Raw genomic sequence first — 25561 nt, 5'->3', positions numbered from 1 at the left:
CTGCAAAGCGACTCTCCCGTTTCACAAAGCAGAAAGCGGTGTGGGGGGTGGGGGGAGAGGGGGAAGAGAGAGAGGGAGGGAGGGAAGAAGGGAGGGAGAGGGACCGGGAGACAGAGGGAGGGAAGGAGAGAGGAGAGAGAAGGGGAGGGAGAAAGAGAGAGGGAGGGAGGGAGGGAAGGAGGAAGAGAGGAAGAGGGATGGGGAGAGAGAGAGGGAGAGGGGCCGGGAGAGAGAGGGAGGGAAGGAGAGAGGAGAAGGGGAAGGAGACAGGGAGAGGGAGGGAGAGAGGGGAAGGGAGAAAGGAAGAGAGGGAGAGGGAGAGAGAGAGGGAAAAAGAGAGGGAGGGAAGGAGGGAGAGGGACGGGGAAGGGGAGGAAGAGAGGGAGACGGGGGAAGAGAGGAGAGGGAGGGGGGAAGAGAGGGAGAAGGAGGGGGAGAAAGGGAGAGAGAGAGAGAGAGAGAGAGAGCAGAGCAGAGAAAAGTGCCTGCCACAGACACAGACAGGGAGGGTGGCGGGAGGGAACCTGGGGACTTGGTGGCGGGACAGGAAACGCACCCTGGAGAAGGGACGGGTGCGGGAACACCGTGTGACTGAATCCCAGTCACGGACAACTTTGCAACTGCATAGCTCACGGTGATCCCATTTAAAAGAGAGAGAGAAAAAGAAAAGTGCAGTGCAGCGAGCTGGCAGCCTGGCCGGGAGGACCTGCGCCGGCCCGAGTCGAAGGTCCCCGCGTTTCCGCTGTCCTCGGGGGTGGGACGGAGCCGCGTCGCGCCGGGGGCGGGGCGGGGCGGGGCGGGGCCTTGAGGTCCGGGGCGTGGCCCGGGAGGGGGCGGGGCCTCCATCCCGCCCCGCCCTCTATTGGAGAAGGGGCCGCCCTGGGGCGGGCGGCCTGGCCGGGGGCGGGGTCTTCTCGGGGGGTGGAGCCCCGGCGGGTAGGCCCGTGTGCCAGACGCACTTGGCTAGTGGAAGGGGCGGAGCTGGGATTTCACCCGGTCCTAAAGGAGCCGGAAGCGCCGAGTGAGTGCTGGGCCGAGGACACTTGCCAGCTGACCCTGTGCACTCACGTAGAGGCGGCGGCTCCGGGCCCGGAGGTCCAGTGGGCAGTTCCCCAGGTAGGGCCCAACCTGGACCGAGGGGCGTGCGGCACTCCCCACCGCCCTGTCATGCCCTCCCACCCTCATTCCTTCCTGTTCCTGGGCTTGAGTTCCATTTTCTAGCTCCAGAGTGGAGGAGCCGCTTCCCTGTGGTCCTTTCCAGCGGGGCGGGCAGTGGGCCCTCTGGGCATCCTGCAGGTGGGATCAGGAGAGTTTGATTTTCAACAGCCTCTCCGGGGGACGCCGGTCCCACATCACCCCATGACTGTGTGGGCCTGGGGAAAGAAGGGGCGCTGGGGGCACCTGGCTACTGTGTCCAGGGGAGTGTCCTCCATCATCGTAGCACAGGATGTGACCCTTGCCCCAACTGTCCCGAGCTCAGGCACGTCAGATGCTTATGTCTAAGGCCTCTGGACCTTTCCTCTTCCCAGGGCAGTGAGCTTCCTCCCTTTCTTCCAGGGCATTGGGAATGCTTATCCTGCCCTTCTCTGGCCAGAGGTGCGCTTCCCCACCCCTCCTGGGATCTGGGAGCCCTGGGAAGTCTTGAGCATACAAACACAGGGCCTCCCTTCTGGCTGCCCTGCAGTGAAGTTGTGTCCTGGCCTGGATGTGTGGCCAGAGTGGTCTGTGAGGTTTGTGCACCCTCTGAGGCCCACCTAGAGCACCCCCACTGCTCACATACAAATTTTGGGACCCCTTTGGTGCAGGGCCTTGAATGCCACCTGTAATAAAACCTTGGCCTCAGTGACAGAACCAAGAGAAGGGAGGGGCTGGGTGAACAGGTATTGGAGACTGGGGTGCAGAGCACTGGGAAAAGGGTCTGGAGAGGAATTTGGTCGATGGGGGTCCTCTGAGGAAAGAATTTAGTTGGGAGGTGGAGGTGCAGTGGAGGAAAGTCAGGCCAAGCAAGGAAAAACCACGAAAGAGGAACTGGGACCCATTAGAGAAGAGAGATCCTCCGGAGGGGTGTGGCTAGAGAGGCTTGGCTTCCCGGAGTCTCTCCAAGTGCTGAGCATCCATTTGTGGGATAGTGAGTCTCAGGAGGAATCAATCCTTGGCTCCCATCACATCAGCATTGATAAGGGTCTGGAAAAACCGCGGCCAGGTTTCAATCATTGAAAGGGAGACTGAGAGGCCAGAGAGACAGCAGGGAGGGAGGGAGGGAGGGACCAGCGGAAAGCTAGGACAGCACTTGCCTTGCAGGCGGCTGACCTGGGTTCAATTCGATATCCCATCTTGTCCCCCAAGCTCCTCTCCAGGAGTGATCCCTGAGTGTAGAGTCAGGAGCAAGCCCTGAAAACTGCTGGGTGTAGCCCTCCAACTCCCCCTAGCCCTATTAAAATATTTTAAAAGAAAGACTGAGGGGCTGGAGCAATAGTACAGCGGGTAGGGCATTTGCCTTGCACACGACCAGCCCGAGTTCTATTCCCAGCATCCCATATGGTCCCCCAAGCACCGCCAGGAGTAACCCCTGTGCATCACTGGGTATGACCCAAAAAGAAAAAAAAAAGACTGAGGTCAGCAAAGCCACCCAGCCCTTTCCACCACCCCAGTGATGCCTAACCAGGATCAGTTTTGTCTCCCAGGGGCCACGTGGCAGTGTTGGGAGATAATTTGATTGTCTCAACTGGAGGGAAAGATGTTTCAGGGATGCTTCTGAACACCCATAATCCTCCCCCAACACAGAATCCTCCCCAAGGGAAACAGTCTGAGGTCAAGCCAAGCCTCACCTGTCTCTGCAGGGCACAGAGCTCCAGCAGGACAGACCTTTGCTCCCCTCCCCATCTGCCCCTCCCTTACTTGCTCCTTGACTGCTGGAAGCTTCTGGAGTCCTCTTTGCCTCTCCTGCACCCAGCAGGCAATCTAGAACCCTGCCCGCTTGGTCTGTCTCCCTCTCAGACCCACATTAGCAGAGTTTAGAGTGATGCAGGGGGAGTGGTCCCTGTAGGTGTCTTGCAATGAAACAGTTATCGAATCTGAGGGGCCTCCAGAGAGTTTCTATTTTCTTCCACTTGAACAATTCTAACGGGCTCTTTGGTTATGAAGCAGGTGGTCAAGACCCACCCCGCCCCCTCATCTAGCCCCTGGTTCCCTGCACATCCAGGACCACTCTAAGATGTGCCCTCTTGGGGGCCCTGGCCCTCATTGCCCTGGGCCTGAACAGGGAGCTGTCCTCAAAATGTGCCAGGGGTGCTTGGGTAAATTGGAAACTATGGCAGAGGGAAGGTTTATAGTGGTGGGATTGGTGTTGGAATATTGAGTGCCTGTAACAAATCATCATGAACAACTTCGTAAACCCTAGTGCCATATAGCCTAAGGGGGAAATAAAATTAAATTTTAAAAAAATTGAATGCCTCAGGGATCATGGTAGCACTGTAGCACTGTCCTCCCGTTGTTCATCGATTTGCTCAAGCGGGCCCAAGTAAAGTCTCGAATTGTGAGACTTGTTGTTTCTGTGTTTGGCATATTGAATGCATCACGGGTAGTGTAACAGGCTTTACTCTGTGGGCAAGATACTCTCGGTACCTCCTGGGCTCTCCGAGAGGGGCAGAGGAATTGAACCTGGCTTGGCCAGGTTGGCCACGCACAAGGCAAACGCCCTACCACTGTGCTGTCACTCCAGCCTCAGGGATAGGGGTAGTAGAAGGCCATTCCATGAAAGACTGAGTGGAGCCTGCGACTCGAACTCACTAACCTGCCTCCAGGTGACAAGGACACCGAGGGACCAGGGAGCATATCGTGAGAGGCCTGGCCATGCAGGCTGTGGGCTGGGCTGCCGACTCTGTGCGTGGCTTGGGGTCTGCAGAGTAGAGGGAAGTAGGGACAGGACCAGGAAGCCAGGCCTGGCGTCACCACTCTCCCCATTCCTGGCCTATGAGCTTGAAAGGATTTGGGGAAAGTCCTTTAACTTCACTGAGGGGTGGTCCCTCATGACCAGTGAGACTACGAGAGAGCATGTTGGAGGGCCTGGGAGCCAGAGACGATGGTGGGGTCGGGGGAGGCCCCTAGGTTGTCAGCCGTGAAGGGGTGTTAAGCTGAAGCTGGCAGTCCAGGCACCATGCCAGCCTGGAGCTGGCCCTCATTATGACACTGGCTTGTCCTTACGACTGCCACACAGCCTCTTGCTCTGGCACACCCAGCGCTGCCTGGTTGCAGGGAAGCTGGAGGGACCGGTCTGGCTGGGGGAAGCCGAAGCAGCTTGGATGGACCAGCGTGGCCAGCTAAAGGTCTGCCTGTGGGCCCCATCGCAGGAGAGAGGCCTGGGACCAAGACCTACGCCCGAGAGATATGGCACCGGAACATGGACCCGGAACGGCCCCCCACCCATCTCAGAGAAACGGGAGAGGGGTGTGGGATTTGCATCTTTAAACCCAAGGCTCTTTCCCTCCCCAGCTTTAGAAAGGTCCAGTCTGAAGCATTTGGAGTAGAGCTCGGTAGAGCCTAAGGTACCTGATCTACCCACCTATCACCCCACAGATAAATCACTTCTAAACGGCTGAACCCATTTCACAGATAGAATAACTGAGCCTCCTCAGCCAGAGATCTGAGGGCAAGCTTTGCATGCCGGAAACCCCAGTTTGATCCCTAGCACCACATGATCCCCAGAGTACTGTCAGGAGCAGCCCTAAACAATGGAGCTGGGAGTGGTCCCTGTGAACCACTGGGTGTGCCCCAAACCCAAACCAAAAACAAACCCAAGAGTCCTTCACCTCCCAGGAGGTGAGGCTTAGCAGCTTTCCCGGCTGTCTCCTGTACCTACAAGGACCTGGGCCTGATCTCTCCAGAACTCATTCTCTTCCCCATGGCATCCCAGATGGCTCCTGTTCCAACAGTGGGGTCTTGGCGGGTGGAGGTGGGGGTGCCCTCCTAGGGTGCTCAGCCCTATAGCCCTGGGTTCAAATCCTGTCTTCTCTCCTTCCCAATCGTGAGTTGCTGGGCAAGTCACATCACCTCTCTGAGCCCTTGCTGGCTTGTCTGTAAACAGGAATAATGACACCTGCCCGGCCAGCCTCACAGGTTGGCGTGTGCAGGGCCGAGGCAGGCCCTGGAGTCCTGTGGTCATGATCATTACTCATGGCATTTAGAGACGCCTGCTGGTCCCAGTGCCCTCATTTGACAGCCGTGGGGAACAGCGCTCGGGAAAGGGACGCAGCCAATGAACAAGTGCCCCACGACTAGTCAGTGGGCCAGCTGGGCTTAGAAGCCACATCCTGCCTGGGGACTGCAGCCTGCTGTGGTGGCGGGGCCCTCAGAGGGCAGCAGACTGTAAGCCTGGGAATGCAGGGTGGGCGGCAGTGTCAGACCCCACGGCTCCCCAGGGACACCTGGTGAACTACTCCTTGTTCCCTTTGCCAGCACCGGCGATGAACTATGTGGGGCAGCTGGCGGAGACGGTGTTTGGGACAGTGAAGGAGCTGTACCGGGGCCTGAACCCGGCCACACTGAGTGGCGGCATCGATGTGTTGGTGGTGCAGCAGGAGGACGGCTCCTTCCGGTGCTCCCCCTTCCACGTGCGCTTCGGCAAGCTGGGCGTCCTGCGCTCCCGGGAGAAGGTGGTGAGTACTGGCCAGCTGTGGGGTTGTGGTCCGGGGGGCGGGGGGCGGCCTCCCTTCAGTGGGGCCTGCTTCCCTTCTCAGGTATGTCCTATGCGGGATGACTGTTTCCTGGGGAGCACTCGATAGAGGAGCACTGAGCTGGGCCTCCCCCTCCCCACCCACAAAGCTGCGCAAAGAGGCCAGGGAGCCCGAGAGCATTCAGTGGGGTCTGGGGTCGACCCTGGTCAGCTGGAGCAAAGAAGTAGGAAGCAGGCCCCAGCACCAGTCAGCAGTCCTTGGAGGGGGTCTGGGTTAGTTAGGGTCACTTTCCACCGAATGTAGCCCACTCTGTCCCTGGTATTGGGGGCAGACTGCTCTCTCATGAGGGACTTACATGGGGTGTGAGTGAAACAGCTGGGGGCCCCTGGGCCACTGGCTGGTCAGACCTCCCTACAACCCAACAGCCTCAGACATACTGGACGGTTCGGTCACCAGCGGGGTGTAGTGTGTGAATCTAAATAGCCCTTAATCCTCTAACCTGGCAATGATGGAACTTTCTGGAATTCTAATAGGAAAGTATATCCTGTGGGAGTCGGTATAGTCCAGTGGTTAGGGGTTTGTGTGGGGGCTCATGGACTCATGTGGTTGCTTCCCAGGGAGTGACAGAACCCAGCTGAGCCTCAGTCTCTTCATCTATAAAGTGGGGCTAATGACAGGCTCCTGTGTTGGGGTGTGGTGAAGAAAAAGTTGATCATGAACCATTCTGGGAAGTATCCAGAAAATCGCCATTCTCACCACTGTGACACAGTCTTGGGGCTTTTCGGACTTTTTTTTTTTTTCACTTGTGACCCCTTGTTGCCTTTGTATGCAATCCTGGGTACAGAAGTATATAAGATAGTATACAACCAACTATTAACCAATAAGAGATGACAAAGAAAAAAATCACTTTAAAAAATTGATGGTGGGGGGTGGGGGAATGGCCTCATCTAGGAGTTCTCAGGGGCTACACCTGGCTCTGTGCTCTGGGGGTCACCTCTGGGATGCCAGGGGGAACAGGTGGTGCCAGGGAATGAACCCAGGCCTCCCACAGACAAAACATGTGCTCAACCCATTGAGCTGTCACTTTGATCCCTAAAACAAATTTCTCGGAAGTCTCCCACATGGGGCCGTGACCCACAGTTTAAAAAGCGAGGATGTGGGGCCAGAGCGCTAGGACAGCGGGAAGGGTGTTTGCCTTGCCCATGGCTGAGCTGGGTTCCATCCGTATGGTCCCCCAAGCACCACCAGACTGCTTCCTGAGCACAGAGCCAGGACTAACCCCTGAGCATCGCCGGCTGTGACCCAATTCCACCACCCCTCCCCCCATAAAAAATTGAGGATGCAGTCTGCTGATGTCCCCCATGGGACCCCAAGACCGACATATCTGTGACCTGGGGCCATACACAGAAGCCTGGGCATAAACAAGAGCTGCATGCCACAGAGCCAGAGAATGGGGGAAGATAAGGGAGGGGGTGCCTGGAGGGCTGGGGGCAGCCTTCCTGAGGAAGGGGGGCAGCTGGGAGATAGAGGCCAGAGGGGGAGGAGAGTTCCATCAAGTGCCAGGAGGGGGCAGGGTGGGCAGTGGCAGTGGAACTGTGCGTGCCCCTTTCCCCACCATGCCTCCTTCCAGGTGGACATCGAGATCAATGGGGAGCCAGTGGACTTGCACATGAAGCTGGGGGACAGCGGGGAGGCCTTCTTCGTCCAGGAGCTGCAGGATGAGGAGGCAAGAAGTGCTGGAGAGATCCCAGGGGTTCCCCCCCCCTTTTTTTTTTGCTCTTTTTGAATCACACCCGGCGTTGCATAGGGGTCAGTCATGGCTCATGCACTCAGGAATTACTCCTGGCGGTGCTCGGGAGACTATGTCAGATGCTGGGAATCGAACCTGGGTCAGCTGTGTGCAAGGCAAATGCCCTACTCGCAGTGCTATCGCTCCAGCCCCAGGGCGGCAGGGGTGGGTGGGGGGGGGAGAGTCCTCCCTTTTACTACACTCCCTCAGGGAGATGCAGGGGTGAGGGGTGGGGGCAGGGAGGAAGACTGCTTCCGGGGAGCTCTCAACAGAGGAGCTTTGAGCTGGGCCTCCCCCTCCCTGCCCACAAAGCTGCAGAGGGAGGCCAGGGAGCCCGAGAGTATTCATTGGGATCCAGGGTGGACCCTGGTCAGCTGGAGCATTGAAGTAGGGGGTGCGGAGGGTGAAGGGAGGGATGTCTGCAGAAGGGAAGCAGACTCTATTTGAACCCCTGGGGTGTGACCCATCCTGCAGTGAGGCTAGAGAGGGGATGTGCCCAGTCTTCAGAGAAGGGTCCCGGTCCAGCTCTTAGCAGCGCGTGTGTGGAGCAGGGAGGGGAGTTGGAACTCAGGCTGGGGCTGATCAGGGCAAGTTCCCTGTAGAAGGCGATTCCGGGATGAGTCTGAAAGGGACAGCAGGTGCGGGCACAGGAGAGAGGCTGATGCCCAGGTGTGGCCTGACCTCCAGGGGACACAGGCAGGCCCTGCGCAGGGCTGGGGGCTCCTTTCTGTCTTGGGGAGAGCCAGCCTCTCCCATGGTCTGCTCCTCAGGAACGCGTGCCCCCCCGCCTGTGCACTTCCCCCCTCCCTTGGGGGGGCCTGCCTGGGCTCCCCTCGGACTCCCAGGTGGGCACAACCAGCGAGCCCGAGGCCATCACGGGGGGCACAGCCTCCACGGGGCGGAAGAAGAGGCGTCGCAGGAGGAAACCGCGGCGGAAGGAGGAGACCGTGGCGACCGACTCGAGTTCCGATGAACTGGACGCAGGCGCTGAGCCTGAACTGTCCCCGTCAGAGAAGCCGAGGCCTGAGCCTCCGGGGTGCGTGGGGCTGGATGCAGGGGCTGATTCCTCTGCCTGACGCCCGCCAAGGGACTTGACCTCTCTGGGCCAGAGTCGCTCCTCCGGCCATGGCCACTGTAGCGCTGTAGCACTGTTCTCCCGTTGTTCATTTATTTGCTTGAGCGGGCACCAGTAACGTCTCACAACAAATTGTGAGACTTGTTGTTACTGTTTTTGGCATATCGAATACGTCGTGCGGGCGAGATACTCTCAGTAGCTTGCGGGGCTCTCCAAGAGGGGCAGAGGAATCAAACCCGGGTCGGCTGTGTGCACGGCAAATGCCCTACCCGCTGTGTTATTGCTCCAGCCCTGGCCACATGCACGGCAAACGCCTTACTCTCCTTGACCCCTGACATTCAGGCTCCCAGACCCTGCCCCGGGTGCCCTAGTCTGTCAGTGACCATTTCTCTCCCTGTGACCACCTCCTCAGCAGCATCCAGTTGGAAGGAGAGTCCTCACCACAGCCCAAAGACATCTACCACTACTCGGATGGCGAGTGGCCCCCCCAGACCAGGTGAGAGTCCAGGTGGGCAGCAGGTGGAGACATAAGACCAAGGTCTCGGTTCTCAGTGAGAGGGTCAATGGGCTGAGCACAGGCTCTGCACGCAGGAGATCTGGGTTTCACCTTGGGCTCCTCGTGGTGCCCCTGGGAGTGACTCTCAAGCACAGAGCCGGGAGTAGCCTCTAAGCATCACTGGATGTGGCTTCCTCCAAAGTAACAAACAAACAAAAAAAAAGGAGTAGAGCCATAATACAGCAAGGAGAGCCTTGCATGCAGATGACCCACGTTCGATTCCTGGTATCCCATAAGGTTCCCGGAGCCCACTGGGAGTGATCTCTGAGCACAGAGCCAAGAGTAAGTCCCCGAGCACCGCTAAGTGTGGCCCCATAACAAAAATCAAGGTCTGAGGATGGTTTCCACTTTTTTTTTTTTGGCGGGGGGGGATTACATCCAGTAATACTCAGGGGCCACTCTGGCTCTGCACTCAGGAATTACTCTGGCGGTGCTTGGGGGACCATATGGGATGCCAAGGATTGAACCTAGGTCGGCCATGTGCAAGGCAAACACCCTACCTGTTGCATTATTACTCTGGCCCTCCACTCTTATTGTCTTATTGTTCTGGGACATATTTTCTGTGTCTATTGGCCACTTGTGTAATTTTTGAAAGGTATCTATTGAAATATTTGTGTGCGTGTGAGTGTGCATGCGTGTGTGTGTATGTGTGTGTGTGTGTGTGTGTGTGTGTGTGTGAGTGGTGTTATACAATACATATAGCATAAAAGTTATCATGGCAGTCATTTAAAAGTGCACAGTTCAGTAGCTTTGAGTGGCCTATTCATGTTGTCTGTAATATACATCACCCCTAATTAGCTCCAGGACTTATCCAGCGCCCCAAGTGGAACCAGCGCCTGCTTGGCAGTCACAGCGGTGCCCGCTTTTGGGGTGTGTTGTCGGCTTGCTGCTGGACCCTCACAGTCTCGCAGCACACTTTGAGCTTTGCCTCCTCTTTCCTCAGCAGGACCACAGGCCTCACTGCGTCGTGGCACGTCGTGTGTTCCCAAGCTGGGGTGGGCAGCGAGCAGCAGGCAGGCTCGGGCACCTCTGACTTCTTTTTTATTTTTATTTTTTTTTGCTTTTTGGTCATACCTTGCAATGCACAGGGGTTACTCCTGGCTCTGCACTCAGGACCATATGGGATGCTGGGAATCGAACCCGAGTCGGCCACATGCAAGGCAAACACCCTACCCGCTGTGCTATCTCTCCAGCCCCAACCTCTGACTTCTTGTCTCCTGTAGCCTCTCGTCCGGTGACCTGACATCCCCCAAGAGCGACTCTGAGCTGGAGCTACGGACCCCAGAGCCCAGCCCCCTGCGAGCCGAGTCCCACATGCAGTGGGCCTGGGGGAGGCTCCCTAAGGTGCGTGCCCTGGTCAGCCCCCATCTCTGCCTCTCCCGGGCACAGGGTTGAAGCAGGGGGGTCGGGGGCAGCCTACCCCTGCCCTCACAGTCTCCCATGTGTTCGCAGGTGGCCAAAGCTGAGCGCACGGAGTCCTCGGACCTCCCCGAGAACCGCACGGGAGACATTCCTTCCCCAGGAGAGCCCCACGCGCCTCCCACTCCCGGGCCTACTCTCAGCCCCGGGGCCCCCCCAGTCCTGCACACTGGGCCTGGCACTGAGCTACAGCCTCCCACAGAGGGGCCCGCTGTGGTGGTTCCTCCTGCCCAACCCAAGCCTCACAGTGCCCGGGACGCAGGCCCCCCTCTCGCCTCGAAGTCCTGGAGCTGGGCAGCCCTGGAGGTCCCCGCTCCTCCCCGGCCACCAGAGGGGGTCTCCGGGAGGAAAGGTGAGTGTCCACCCTGAACCCCTGCTACTGATCCAGCCTCACCTTACAAGGTGCACTTGGGGACTCGACACCCCCTTGGAGGACCTGCTGGGTGCCAGGAGCTGTACTCAGCACCATGTCCCAGACTGGACAGAGGACACTGCGTCCCCTCTCTGCCTGCAGGCTCACTGAGGAGAAGCCAGCACCTGGGCCCCAGTGACATCTACCTGGATGACCTTTCCTCCCTGGATTCTGAGAACGCTGCCCTCTACTTCCCCAAGAGGTGAGGGGTGCAGCGGGAGGTGGGCAGCGTGGGGGGTCGGGCCGAGTCCCTCCAGCTCCTCATGTCCCCACTGACCCCTGTGTCCTCAGCGACAGCGGACTGGGTGCTAGGAGGTGGAGTGAGCCCAGCAGCCAGCTGCCCCCGGCGGACCCCAACCCTGAGCAGGAACCGGAGCCCAGTCGAGACACGGTAGACACAGTGGCCCTGTCCCTGTGCGGGGGCCTGGCTGACAGCCGCGACATCTCCCCAGGTAGACCCCAGCCCTGGCCCCTCGAAGGACTGACCCTGAGCTCTGGGGACAGGGCAAGACAAGGCAGAGCCTGGGCGTGGAGGAGAGAGGCTGGGCTTGGGGTCCCCACCACACACCCCACCACACACCGTTGGGCTCCATGGGAACAAGTTACTGCCGACACAGGGCGGTAGACTTAGCTTGGGACTCAGAGTGGGAGAAACGGGGCAAAACCTCCAGTGGGGAGGAGCCCCTCATCCTCTGCTGCCCCGCCCAGAGAAGTTCCAGCAACACGCCGTTTCCTACCACGACCTCACCCAGAACCCCGGCCTGCTGGACGACCCGAACCTGGTGGTGAAAGTGAATGAGAAGTCAGTACCGGGGGTGGGGTGGGGGTGGGGGGCTAGTCACCCCGTCCAACATGGGCAGCTGCGCTGACCCGACACCCTGTCTGTCCTCCAGACACTACAGCTGGGCGGTGGCTGCCCCCATGATCCTCTCCATGCAGGCCTTCCAGAAGAACTTGCCCAAGGTAACGAACAGCACCCGGGCCTCCTGGGGGACAGGGGTGCAGAACCAGGAAGGGGAGGGGAAAGGTAGGCGGAGATGGGCCTGGGACTGCCAGGCTGCCCACAGGAGAACACAGCGCCCAGTTCCAGAAGCCCTACCTCTCCCCCGGGTCCCTAAGGTGCCAAATCCCCTTGGATTTGGATGTGACCTCAGAGGCACTGCAGAAGCCAGGAAGGGATGACCTGTGTCACAAGGGGAGGCTTCCCCAGGAGGCCTGGGAACCTGGCAGCCAGGGACCCCCTCCTCGCCTTACCCCCAGACCCCTGCCAGGTCGACCTGCAGTGCTCACTTCTGGGCCCTCGCATGTTGGGTCCCACTGTGTGCCAGGCATGGGCCTTCCTGGAAGACTCACTCACCCGGGACCCAGCCTGGAGAATCTAGAATTGTGAGGAGGGTCCCACGGTGAAGGACATGCCCTGGCCCTGGTCTGCCCACAGAGCACCGTGGACAAGCTGGAGAAGGAGAAGATGCCGCGTAAGGGGGGCCGCTGGTGGTTTTCCTGGCGCCGCAGGGACTTCTCAGCCGAGGAGGTAGGTGGTGGGATCATGGCGACCACGGGTGTATGTGTGTGTGTGTGTGGGGGGGGGGTCACCAGTGGAAGCAGGGGGCGGTGTGTGGGGTTCACTGGATGGATATTATTCCTACAGCGCAGTGCCCAGAGGGAGAAAACCAAAGCCCGGGAGCAGCGGGGGTGAGTGATCTCCAGGCCGGGCTGGGACCCCAGAAGCTGCTGGCTGATTTGGGGGGCACCTCCATCCCTGGTCCCTGGCCTAAGTTCTTTGTCAGTCCCCAGTCATTCCTGCATGCTTTTCCCCCCGAGAAATGTCCCCATTTCACAGATCGGAAAAACCAAGGCCTAGAACTAGGCCATAGGTTCCCCCAGCTGGGAAAATGATAGAGGTGCTCAGATTCCAGGCTCCTGACCCAGATCAGGGCTCCTGTGTCAGGAAGGGTTGCGGTCTCCCTCTCTTCGAGAGGTTGGCTGGCCTCGCTCCCACCTGCACACCCCAGGTGGGCTGGGGGTGAGCTGGCCCCCACAAGTGAAGCTGGAGAGCTGGGAATTAGCCCTGAGAGGCACTTGTGAGGTTTCCAGGTCCGTGTTGCCAAGGGGCTCCACTTCCTGCTGTGGTCAGGGCTCTGGCTCTGCGGTTACCTCGCTGTTGCTGTGACCCCCAAGCACGTCCCAGCCCTCCTGCTGGGAGTGTAGGGGCAGGGACCGCCCAGGCCTGGTGCTGCTGAGGGGTGTCCTGAGAGCCGTGCGCCCACAGGGAGAAGGCGGATGTGCTGAGCAGTGAGGACGACGCCCCGGATAGCCCTGTGGTCCTGGAGGTCCCCTCTCTGCCACCCTCGCCTCCAGCCTACACGCCGACCTACAAGAAGTCACTCCGCCTCTCCTCTGATCAGATCGTGAGTGTGTGCCCAAGAGATGGTGGGCACAGTGCCCGTGTGTGACCGAACCATGTGTTCAGATGTGTCTGTGTGATCAGATCATGTCTATGCCCACATCTCTGTTATCAGATCATGCATGCACACATGTGAGATCATAGGTTGTTCATGTCAGATCATGTGTTTCTACATGTCCATGTGAATGGGTTGTGTGTGCCCACATCAGCCCTAAGTGTGACCAGATCATATCTATATGAATGGGTCATGTGTACCTACTTGCCCCTGTGATAGGGTCACGTGAACACATGTGTTCATCATTGTACGTGCCCACATATCCTTGTGACCCCCTTCTTCTGGGGCAGCCCACCTCTCCGGAAAGGCACTTCCTGTCATTGTAACACTTCCCCAGTGGGGGGCAGCTCTCTGGGTCTGTCTTTGGGAAGGAGCCGAGGGTCCCGTCCACCTCCCGGCTCTGGCGCCCTGGGCTTCAGCGTCTTGCATATCAGTGGCCTGTGGCTTTTGCAACAAGAGCGCTTTCCTCTGCTGTGGCTCTAGGGTGCGGGAGGAGTCCAGCTGCCATCTGGGTGGTCCCTGGGGGATCACATCCACCCACTGCAGGGCCCTAAAGCCTCAGCCACTGGCTGTCCTTCTTAGTGGACCCAGGACAGTGCTAGGTCTCTCTTGAGGGCATGTCCCGGGCACCTGGCCCGAGGGAGGAGACTCACTGCCCAAAGCAGCGCCAATCTCAGGGCTGACCTGAGAAGCTGGTGGTCTGAACTCCATCCCCGGGGTGCGGAGGGGGGCAGCAGGAGGGCCCACAGGCCCTACTAGGCTTCCTTCACAGTCAGGACCATCTCCTGCCCACAGGACATGTCTGCGTAGTGGACGCTGGTGGGTCCAGGAAGCTTCTCTTCCAGGGACAGTGGCCTCAGGGGGCCCTTCCAGCCATGCTTGCCCTAGTTTTGAGAGTCAGTAGTTTCTGGGTGCTTGGGCCCAGCAGTGCCCGGAGTCAGACTCAGGACCTCAGGCATGCACGTTTGCCCTTTGAGCTGTCCCCTCCTCCATTCAGGTCCTGGAACTGGGGGAAGGGGAAGACGCAGCCGTGAGGGGATGCACCAGGCTGGCTGTGGATAGTCACTGAACTCTTCCCCTTTGCCCGTCTCTAGCGGCGGCTGAACCTGCAAGAGGGGGCCAATGACGTGGTCTTCAGCGTGACCACCCAGTACCAGGGCACCTGCCGCTGCACGGCCACCATCTACTTGTGGAAATGGGATGATAAAGTGGTCATCTCTGACATTGATGGCACCATCACCAAGTGAGGGGGGTCAGGGAGAGGCGGCCGTCCTGGGGCTGGGGGCAGAGGGATGGGCCCTCTTCCCCCCGCCCCCTGCAACCAAACAGGATGGGGGCCCTGGCAGTGACATCCTCCCCACGGCTCTAGGTCAGACGCCCTCGGCCACATCCTGCCCCAGCTGGGAAAAGACTGGACACACCAGGGCATCACCAGCTTGTACCACAAAATCCACCTGTGAGGCCTGGGCCGGGGTGGTGGCCGCACCAGAGAGGGAAGGGGGCAGGGGTAGGGCGGGTGGACAGCCAGCCGGGGGAGTGGGGGGTGAGGACCTTCTGGGCCCTGGAGTGCAGAGACGACCCTTCTGGTCTTGCCTGGTCCGGCAGCAGCCCCAGCTCTCTCTCTCGGGGTAACTTCTGGCCTTCCTTGCCCAAGCCCGGCCCTCCTGGCCCTACTCTGCTCCCCTGGAGGACTGGTGTCACTGTACATTCGGAGACCCCTCTCCGTGCGGGCTCTGGGTCTGAAGGCCCACGGCCTAGGGTTGGCTGAGTGGGGGCCCCGAGGCCGGCTGGGGGACAGCTGGTTTCTGAGGGCTCTGTTCCCACCTCCAGAAATGGGTACAAGTTCCTGTACTGCTCAGCGCGCGCCATCGGCATGGCTGACCTCACCAAGGGGTACCTGCGGTGGGTGAGCGAGCGGGGCTGTGGCCTTCCCAGAGGCCCCATCTTGCTGTCTCCCAGCAGCCTCTTCTCCGCCCTCCACAGGTGAGGGGGGCTCAGCGGGGGTGGGGGATAGGCGCAGCAGGCCTGGGTGGGAGCTGGGGGCTGGATCTGACCTGTCTTCTGACGCTGCTGTACTCCGCTGGCTCCCCTGGGCCGCTCAGGGAGGTGATCGAGAAGAAGCCAGAGGTGTTCAAGATCGCCTGCCTGAGCGACATCCGGCAGCTCTTTGGGGGCCGACAGCCCTTCCACGCCGCCTTTGGGAACAGGCCCAATGTGAGTGCGACCCCGCGGCACTGGGGACAGAGCCACATCTGCCCTGCAGACGTGGCTCTGTCCAGCAGCCCCCTGTCGTCCGCAGGATGTCACAGCCTACCGGCAGGTGGGCCTCCCCGAGTCCCGCATCTTCACTGTCAACCCCCGGGGGGAACTCATCCAGGAGCTCATCAAGAACCACAAGTCCACGTGAGGCCATGCGCTGCCCGTCCCCCACGCGTGCGCCCAGGCTGGACTGGAGTGGGTGGATGGTGGCCACTGGCAGCTCCAGCCCAGCTGTTACCCCCCTTCCCCTTTCTGCCCTTGGTCCCATAGGTATGAGCGGCTCGGCGAGGTGGTAGAGCTCCTCTTCCCCCCCGTGGCCCGTGGCCCCTGCATGGACCTGGCTGACCCCGAGTACAGTGACTTCTGCTACTGGCGACAGCCCCCAACCACAGTGGACTTTGATGCCCTGGCCTGAACCTGCCCTGCCTAACTCCCTCCAGACTCGGCCTGGAACTCACTACAACTCCCGGGGCCCCGGGGGTGCCAGGACCCCCAAGGAAGGGACAGCAGGGGCTGCCCCGCACAGACCCACCTGCTCCTCCATCCAGGCCTGCTGCCAGGCCTCAACACCACCTTAGCCAGAGGCCATCGATGACCGTCACCAAGCAGGCTGCTCTATACTCTGGGTATCTGTCCCTGTCACCCTGGGCAGCAATTCCTGGTAGGACCCTGTCTAGGGGCACCCCCAAGGCTTGGGCATGCAGGGAGGGGGCGCTGTGAGTAGCCTCAGGGACAAGATGACGTGCTTTCCTTTGTCTCCTCTTTGGGGAGCTTCAACCCTGGCCCTGGCTCCTGCCCCCAGCTCTTTGGGTTTTTGGTGGGGTCGAGGGCTTGGGCTACACCCTTGGGTGGTCAGGGGTCACTCCTGATACTGTTCAGGGTATCATAGGGGGAGCCAGGATCAAACAGGCAAGTGCCTTAACCCCCATCCTCTCTGGCCCCCCTCCTCTCAATTCTTTTCTGGGGGACCCTGAGGGCAGTGGGAGTGGTCAGAGTTTATTCCTGTCTCTGGCTCTATGCCCAGGGGTCACTCCTGACAGTGCTCAGAGGGACCATACACAGTGCCAGGGTATCTCACTGGGGTCAGCTGCATGCAAAGCCAGTGCCTGAACCCCAGACCCTCTCTCTGGCTCCCGCACTCAAGTCTTGGTCAGGAGCCCCCACATACCCAGGGGGTGCCTGTTTCTCATTCCGGGCCCCAAGCCCGAATTCTCCAGCACCCTTGGGCACCGGGATCAACCTCACCAGCACCCAGGCAGCTGCCTGCCCTGTTCCCCTGGGGCTAGAGCCTCACACCCAGCAGGCCACCTGCACCCTCCAGCCATCCCCCCCAGCCTCTGCCCATCAGTGTGCCCACGTGGCTGCCGAGTAGGGACCAGAAGCTCTTGGCACCTCCCCTTCCGTCTTGGGGGCAGAGAAACACCCACCAGCTGGTTAGAAGTTTTAATCCAGGCCCACCCTCCAAATAGCACCAAGTGGGGACAAGGCAGGATAGCACCTGTGGAGAAACCCAAAGGCAGGTCTATGTGGGAACTCCCCATACTGTCCAGCAGGAGGTGTCCAGGAAGCACAGCGGAGGTGGCTCACAAGAGCCACGTGGCTATATGAACACGACTTTCCAGGGGCGTTCAGGGGAGACGGTCCAGCATCTTATTTCCATCCCATCCCGAACTGGGGTTTTGCAAAGATGCCAGAATGGGCCCAAACCCTTCCCCTCCCACTGGGGTCTGGTCTCCTCCGGGACACTCTGCCAACACAGTGCCCCCTCCCCCCACCACCACCACGGGGGGGGGGGAGACTTCACCCCCACAAAGGAAACCAGGAACTGTGGAGATAGAAGTGCCCTGAACACATCCTTGGGGAAGGAAGGAAAAGAATCCACTGGCTCGGACTGATCCCTCCTTCCTGGAGATTCTACAGATGCCCAGCTGCCCCTCCCCTCTCCCTGAACCCACCCACCTGGGTGGGAAATAGAGAACACTCAGCCAAGTCTTAGCGTCTCTGTTCCGTCCGGAAGACCCTCACGTTGGGGTTCAGAAACAGCATCTAGGGCAGTGCCAGGTGTTAAGTGACCCAGCGGGCCTCCCCAGAACCCCTGCAGAAATGACCCAGGGGAGGAAGTGGAGGAGCTCCCCCAAAGCCCCCACGTTGGGCCAGCCCCCAGGTCCTAACCCCCAGCAGATGTGGGTGGGCTGCCGCACAGGCCTGTGAGTCTCTGGATGGGCAGTGAAATAAGAGGTCAGCCAGTCTCCGAGATCCACCTGCTGTCTCTGACGGTCACGTTAGGGAGACACCAAGTGAGGATGCCAGTGGTGGTAGGAGGGCATGGTCTGGGCACAGAGCCCTGCCCAGCCCACCTAGTCTGTTCTCCCGGGCCGCTCCTGCCCAGCCAGCTGCGCCCTGCAGTGGAGCAGGTCATCCTGGAGGCGGGCAATATCCTGGGCGTGCTGGGCCAGTGTGCGGTTCAGCTGGTCCAGGTGGCCCCACAGCCCCTCGCGGGGTCCGTGTGTCTCGTGGGGCGCGTTGTCCAAGCCGGCCTCCAGCAGGCCCAGCCTCCCACAGGCACCCTCCACTTGAGCCACCCTGCGGTCAAAGTGGCCCACCGCGTGCTGGAGTTCCCGGGCCGTGTCCCGGCAGCGGCTCAGCCCACCAGCCACGTCAGCGACGCCAGCCTTGAGCTGCTCCAGCTCGCCCCGCAGACTGAGGACCTGCCTGTGGCCAGCGTGGAGCCGGGAGCCATGGCCGCTGAGCTGCTCCTGGATGGCGTGGACCTCAGCCTCTACGCGGCGTTCCCGCTCGTCCAGGGACGAGTTGGCGGCCAGGAAGGCGTCCGTGTACTGACTGACAGAGTCGCTGAGGCCCGAGAGGGACCTGCTCACGGAGTTCAAGTTCACCTTGAGCAGGGTGATCTCGCCCTGCAGGGAGCTGCCCGTCGCTTCCGCCAGCTGCCCCTGGACCTCAGCCACGGTGCCACGGAGCTGCTGCAGCAGAGCGGTGTGGCTGGCCACCTGGCGGAGGAGTGCCTCGCTCTGGCTCTGCCAGGCCTTCACCTCGGCCACCAGCGTGTCCAGGATGGCCGAGGTGGCACTGGGGGTGCACGAAGTCTCCAGCGACACCAGCCGCTGCTCCAGCACCGCCAGCTCAGTCTGCACGGGGGGCTGGGATGCCCTACCTGGGGGGGCACCATCACCATTAAGCTCCCCGGCCAGGCTCCCCAGGCGCTCCTCCAGGCTCTGCACCCGCCCCTCCAGCAGGGTCCTGAAGCCGCCTGCGCCCCACGCCTCCTCCCCCACCCCCCCACAGCAGCCCCTCGTGCCCCGCTCCGTCCCATTGAGTGTCTCCAGGCCCTCGAGCAGCCCGTCTGCACCCCCGTCGAGCATGGCAGCGGAGAGCTGTGTGAGTTCCTCCCGGGTGAGGGGGCCACGGCCCCTTGGTGCTTCGGGGACCCCCTGCAGGTGCTGCTCCAGGCTGTCCACCCGGGCACCGATCAAGGCCAGCTGGCCGCAGCAGGTGGCACCGCCCACCACGCTCAGGCCCTGCAGCTGGGTGCCCAGCTGGGAGAGCTCGCGGCGCAGGGCCAGCTCGCGGCCATCCAGGCTCTGGTGCAGCCTCTCGCTGGCCGCCTGGCCCTCCTCACACTGCTGCCGCACCTCCTGCACCCGCAGGCCACACTCGCTCTGGACGTTCTGCAGCTTCTGCTCGAAGCCGTCCAGCAGGCTGCCCCAGAGCCGGTGCAGGCGCTGATCCACGTACTCATCCAACAGGGCCAGGGAGGTGAGCGGAGAAGGGGCCACCGCCCGCAGCCTCTGCAGGTGGGCCTCGTGGTCCAGGGCCAGCCCGTGCACTTCGTCCAGAAGCCGCGCCTTGGTCTGGAGCGTGTCACTCACCTCGGTCACCTTGCTCAAGAGCTCATCCAGGGGAGGTGTAAGCGGCCTGCCAGCTCCGTGTCCGGGGCTCACAACCCCCTCGGGGATAACCCCAAAGCCCACGGGTACCACAGGAGCCCTGGAGTCACCATTCACCCGAGTGGGGTCCTCGTGGCTGGCCACCAGGCCACTGAGGGTCCCGTACGCTTGTGCCAGGCGCCGGACATCCGCCTCCAGCCGTTCGAGCCGCTCGGCAAACAACCCAGGGCCTTTCCATCCTGGGAGAGGACAGGAGGGTGGCCGGTCTCATTCTGTCCTGTGCTCGCCAGAGGGACTTCCTGTTCTAAGCTCCTTGCTGCTCCCTCAACTTTGAGTTTGTATTTTGTATGATTTATTTTTGATCTGGGGACCACACCTGGCAATGCTTAGGTGTTACTCCTGCACTCAGGAATTACTCCCCCATAGCACAGCAGCTAGGACATTTGCCTTGCACGTGGCCGACCAGGCTGACCCAGGCTCGAGTCCTCCGCCCCTCTCAGAGAGCCTGGCAAGCTACCGAGAGAATCTCGCCCGCACGGCAAAGCCTGGCAAGCTACCCATGACGTATTCGATATGCCAAACACAATAACAAGTGTCACGATGGAGATGTTACTGGGCCCGTTCGGGCAAATTGAAGAACAACGGGAGGATGATGACAGTGACAGTGCTCAGGGAACAATATGGGATGCTGGGGATCAAACCCACGTTGGCCGTGTATGAGGCAAATGCCCTACCATTTGTACTATCGTACTGGCCCCATTGATCCCTCCACTTTGGGGTTTGGCGTCTGAAGGGTCACCCTAATTCCCAGCTAGAGCTGCCTCCTCCCCAGTCCAGCCTGGGCAGTTCCCTCCCACCCCACCCAAAGAGGGTCTCCAGGGCCAGACTCACCATGGAGGCTGGGGGGCACTCTGCCAGAAGGAGGGGGCCTGGGGCCAGGGCCCAAATCCTCAGAGGGAATCGGGGACTCAGGCTCCGGCTGCGGTGTGGCGCCGTGACCCCGGAGGTGCTCGGGGCAGCCCTCTCCGGTGAGGCCAGGGCAGCAGCGCCAGGCGAGGTCTGACACTGTCTTGTAGCCGACCTTGTATTTGGGCCTGAGCACTGTGCGGTACCTGGGCAGAGACGGGAGAGGCTGTGGGTCCCTCTGCTGCTGGCGTCAGGGTCAGGACGGTGCTCAGATTCCTGATTTCCTCTACACCACCCCCGGGGATCCCTTCTCCTGTGTTTAAGCTGCCAGGGTGCTCCCAGGGCACAGGAGCCCTCCCTGTGTGGGAGACAGAGAAGATTAGGGGAGACTTGTCACTACACTCCCAAGACCCCTCCAAAATTTCTAAGGGTCATAAGCACCATGACCCTTGGGAATTCTGGAGTCATCCTTTATCTGTCTGACTTTGTACCTGTGCACCCCTGGGCACACGCACCCACATATCTGCCTTCAGACCCACATGCGACCCACACAGACCTGGGCTTCATCCCATGTACAACACAGGTGCCCACAGCCTACCCTTCTGGCCTGTGCCCGCACCCAGATCCTACATGGGGTGCCCTTCCCCTCAGCCACTGCCACTCTGGTCCTCTGTTCTGTGGCAGGTGTGGAGATCGGGGAGGGTTCTTTGGAGAGTCCCAACCCACCGTGTTACAGCAGACTTGGCGGCTGCTCCCAGCTGAAGGCAGCCCAGGGTGGGTCCCCAGCCCAGCGGGCAGGGGGGGGCGGAGGAGGAGAAAGGGGGAGGGGGGCAAGAAGGCAGGGCCAAGACTCACGTGATGGTCCCCGGGCACTTGGGCCCCCAGCCACACTGCCGGTACTCAGCCTTTATGTAGCTCTCGGCTCCCTCCTGTAGGACACAGGTCACGTTCCTGTGCACCACGTAGGCGCAGAGGGCCCTGCAGGGGAGGAGGGGAGGCTGCGACTCCCAGAGGCCCGACCCTGGCACCGCCTGCCTCTCCCTGGGTCTCCGCAAGGGGAACAGACCCCCGCATCTCTGCTTTCTCCTCCAGTGCCTCCAGACAGTCCCACCGTCGGTCTCTCCCAGGGTTGCCAACTGGGCTGAGGGCTAGACTGAGCCAGGACTTCCGATGGCAGCCCTGTCCAGCCTCACCTCTGCCCTCCCTGTCTGGGAAATAACCTCCTACCCCCTCCCCCCCCCCACCCATCCTAGCCCATTGCCCCCTCCCACCAGCTCCTTCCCTGCCTCCTTCTTACTGAAACACACGGCTTCAGAAACCTCAGCTTGGTGCCTGAGGAAATTTTTTTTTGGGAGGGGGTTACTGGGGTGGGGGAGCTCAGGGGTCCCTTTTGCCCAATGTTCAGGAGACTGGCCATGCATGAGATTCCTGCATGCACACAAAGCAAGTCCCCTGCACTGAGCTCTCTCTCCCCCGTCTGCTAATTCCTCGAGGACCACATTTCTCCCAGCTGCCCTGGCCTGATTCCTGGGGAAATGCACCCCCCACACACACACACCCGTGAGATTGTGCAGCCCCTGCCCTAGCTCTGGGTTCCTTGCTCTCAGATCACGTCTCATGTCACGTCCTCCAGGAAGTCGGTCTGATGTGCCCAAGTGCACTGGGCATCTACTTAGGGATTTAGGCGTGCTCCTGTAAGGCCTCTGAGATTCCAGTCAGCTCCAGGAGAAGTACAAGCTGTCCACTAAGCCCCGTCTCCCACATCGAGCACGCGGGGCCTGCCCGGGAGGAGGTCGCTGCTGGCATAAGCAAACCACCTGCGGGGCCCCCAAGCGGGACCTCCAGCCGCCACCCCGAGCCCAGCTCCGCAGCTCAACGCTGTTGGGGAACCCCCAAGCGGGCCCCGCTGTCCGCGGACAGAGGAGGGGCGCGTGGCCCAAGGCTGCTCCATCCATCGCCTACCTGGAGGGCGGGCCGGGAGGACCAGCGCAGGGCGGCGGCTGGGCGCGGGACTGGGCGCCACGCGTGCCCCGGCCCGCGACCACCCTTCCCCCGCTCTCCCTCCACCTGGACGGAGGTGCCCGGAGTTTGCGCAGCTGGAAAACGTTACTTAGCTGGAAAGGTTTCCGCGGGCACTGCCAGGAAGGAGCCCGGACCGCTGAGCCAGGTTCCCCCTCGGCTTTTTTTTTTTTTCTGCGCCAGCCCCGCAGCAGCCCCCTGGAGTATGTGGGGCGCCCGCCGGGGCCAAGCCGCGCGACCCCCTGGAAGGGACCGGGGGCCGGGTAACCCCGCGCGCGCGCGCGCGCCCGACAGGGCAGGTAGGTGGGAGGGCGCCGGGCACCCCGCGCCGAATCCCCCCCTTACTTGTGCGGCCGCGGGCGCGGGCGCCATCCCGGCGTGTAGAGGCTGTAGCGGGCGGCCGCGGGCGGCGCGGGCCGCGCCAGGAGCGGGGTGCCCTTGGCCTGCGCCCCCGAGAGCAGCGCCGCGACGGCGCACAGCCAGAGCAGGCGGCGGCGGCCCATCGCGGCCGAGCTTGGCCCCGCGCCGGTGTCGCCCGCGGCCCCCGGAGCTCGCTGGGCCGCTGCGTCCCGCCGAGTGGCCGGCGCGGCTCGCGCCTGGGGCCGCCGAGGGGAGGCGGGGGGCGGGCTCTGCGCCGATTAGCATAAACTCGGGGCCGCGCCGCCCCCCGCCCCAGCTCCGAGCCGACGGCGCCCGAGGGGCCGCCTGCGCGCCCGGGGTGGTTGCAGGGCGCAGCCCCGAGCCGCCAGGGGGACCCGCGGGGACCGGGCGCCCCCCCCCCACGCACCCCGAAACACACGCGTCCTCCGCGGTCGCCCGCGTGGACCCGGCCACGCGGGGAGCCGCAGAGCCCACGCGCCGCCCGCGCACGACACCCGGTTTCCCCCCACGTCCGTGCGCGCCTCGCCGGCGCGGTCTCCGGTTCCGCAGCGGAGATGATCGCATTCTGGGGGCGCGCCAGCGACACCTCCTCAGCCACCTCTTTGGAACAGGCCCCAGACAGACCCCGCTGGTTCGCGCGGCTGCCTCGTGGATCCGAGGCGCGCAGGACACGTGAGAACTGCTCGCTGGGTTCTGCAGCGTGTCTGGTCGCCAAGTCCTGCACTCCTTCTTGTACCATCCTACATCCCGCCCTGTCCCCGGCTAGACTGTCCCCGAGTTTCTTGGAGAAACAGGAGAGCCCAGCTCCAGGCCGTGGCCTCACCAGGAGGGTCCCTCTCACTCCCACCCTGGGCTGGTAGCCTGCCTGTTCTGGCTCCAGACCTCACCTTTCCTGTCTCTGGCCTCCATTGCTCAGTGTCTTGTTGGATCAGCGCAGTCACCGTCATCGAGGTGCATCTGGCCAACTCGGAAGCGAGAAACCTCGCCCGCTGCTTTTGTCTCAGCCTCCAGGTGACCCCAGGCTTCCGCATCTGTACCCCACTAGCTGAGGGGTGTGCAGAAGGCCCCACACTCAGGACGCACATGGAGAGACCACCCTCTGACCTGACCTGGAGATGTGGTGAATCCACACCCTTTGGGGAAAGTGACGAGGTCAAAAGTGGGGGACAGGAGTCCATTGGAAATCCACTGCTGCACCCCTGCACTCACCTGGCCTGGATGGTGATAGGTCCTGGAGGGCAGACGCTAGACCTGTGCTGTGGACCTGAAAAACCGAAACGGAGGGGACGGGGGGGGGGGGGGGGGGGGGGTTCCACCATGTAGGCAGGCTGTTAGTGTCCTACAAGGGCAGGGACAAGTTACCCCAAGTGTGAACCCTTAAAACAACAGCAATAGTGGGGCTAGAAAGAGGGGGGGGGGGCAGAAATCCAGAGACATAGAGAGACACAGAGACAGAGACAGAGACAGAGAGAGTTCATTCAATGGTCTGAGCGGCCGCTTGCAGACAGGAGGCTAGAGGCAGGAACGGATCCTAGCCACCACATATGGTCCCCCCACACACTGCCAGGAGCAACCCCCAAGCACAGAGCCAGGAGTGGTGCCTGAGAACTGCAGGGTGTAGTCCCCAGACCAAACCCAAACAAATACCTTGCTGGATGCTCCAAGTCCGCTGGCTCCAGAGGCTCAGGAAACCCCCACTTGCCCTCCCAGCTCCCAGGACCACCTGTGCAGCTCCCAGGTTTGTGGCAGCCCTGCCGCCACCTTGGTCAAGCGCATTGCTGTGGCCATGACCTCTGCTACTACCGGTGCCCAGGGCGCACCTGTTGAGGCTGGCCCTACCTGAAACAAGGGCAGCCTCAAAGACCAGGTGGCACTGAGAGATCCCAGGCGGACATTAGTCTGAGGTGACAGAGAAGGGTCCCTGGCGGTGGGGGCCTGCGGCAGGGGAGGGGAAGACTACAGTGTGGGATGGAGAAGCTCCTGGGAACAGTGAGTTCGTGGTTCTGGGGGGAGTGATGGGGTCAGAGCCTCACAGGGGTGCCTGGCAACCCAAGGACTTCTATCTTCCCCCAGACTGTTCTCCAGGACACCTGAGTCCTGTTGGAGGCAGAAGCACACACAGATGTAGCCTCCTCCTGCCTCGCTGACCTGTTGGCACTTGGAGAGAGCTGAGGGGCTTTGGACAGAGTTGCCTTCCCACCCTGGATGCCCAACGTGCCTGGCAGGGGGCAGCCTTGCCCAGCAGCTCTGAGGACACCCCCCCTACCCCGGCCGATCACCTCCACACCCTGAGATCCTTTCCCAAGCTCCCACCCCTTCCTCTCACTCCCTTCCCCACAGCCAGCTGTTGGGCCCACAAGTCATGGGGGAGGGAACCCCTGTCTGCATTTGGAAAACTTCACAGGACGGGAAGGAGGGTGCACTGAGGGGCTGAGAACAGTTGGATCCTGCTCTCCTCCCCGATGGCCCCAGGTGGCTGACATCAAACATGGTGCTCCCTCTTTAATTGGAGCAGATTGGGGAGCCAGCCCTGGGGCCCCAGCCCCGAGGAGGAGGATGTGTGTGGGGAGGGGGGCAGATGCTCAGGATCTTGGCTGGATCCAGCCAGAGGCTGGGGTCTCCCCCGCAGATGAGGCAGAGACTCGCATCTGCCAGACAGGAAACCCAGGGAGGCCGGAGGCAGGGGAAGGAGGGAGACAGCTTGTGTTG

General features: G+C 61.4%; 2 protein-coding genes across 2 annotated transcripts; one reads left to right on the top strand and one right to left on the bottom strand.

The window, feature by feature from the left end:
• Window positions 1-653: 653 nt before the first annotated feature.
• On the top strand, window positions 654-16262 carry LPIN3 (lipin 3). Its single transcript, XM_056121679.1, has 20 exons — window positions 654-727; window positions 5455-5654; window positions 7303-7398; window positions 8232-8497; window positions 8949-9032; window positions 10316-10436; window positions 10545-10863; window positions 11026-11125; window positions 11215-11375; window positions 11632-11725; window positions 11817-11886; window positions 12362-12454; window positions 12572-12615; window positions 13193-13331; window positions 14477-14625; window positions 14752-14838; window positions 15213-15365; window positions 15485-15596; window positions 15682-15785; window positions 15912-16262. Exons 2-20 carry the CDS (start codon window positions 5463-5465, stop codon window positions 16054-16056), a joined length of 2529 nt encoding a protein of 842 aa, XP_055977654.1. The 5' UTR covers window positions 654-727; window positions 5455-5462; the 3' UTR covers window positions 16057-16262.
• A 1717-nt stretch (window positions 16263-17979) lies between these two features.
• On the bottom strand, window positions 17980-23019 carry EMILIN3 (elastin microfibril interfacer 3). The gene is made up of 4 exons (XM_056121842.1): window positions 22817-23019; window positions 21308-21430; window positions 20438-20658; window positions 17980-19785 (listed from the first exon to the last, which is right to left on the bottom strand). Exons 1-4 carry the CDS (start codon window positions 22972-22974, stop codon window positions 17999-18001), a joined length of 2289 nt encoding a protein of 762 aa, XP_055977817.1. The 5' UTR covers window positions 22975-23019; the 3' UTR covers window positions 17980-17998.
• Between the last annotated feature and the right edge of the window lie 2542 nt (window positions 23020-25561).

The sequence above is a fragment of the Sorex fumeus genome, unplaced genomic scaffold (assembly GCF_029834395.1).
Source record: "Sorex fumeus unplaced genomic scaffold, SorFum_2.1 ptg000044l, whole genome shotgun sequence".
Lineage (NCBI taxonomy): Eukaryota > Metazoa > Chordata > Mammalia > Eulipotyphla > Soricidae > Sorex > Sorex fumeus.
The sequence above is the reverse complement of the archived record's forward strand: the minus strand, read 5'-3'. Positions and strand labels throughout refer to the sequence as shown.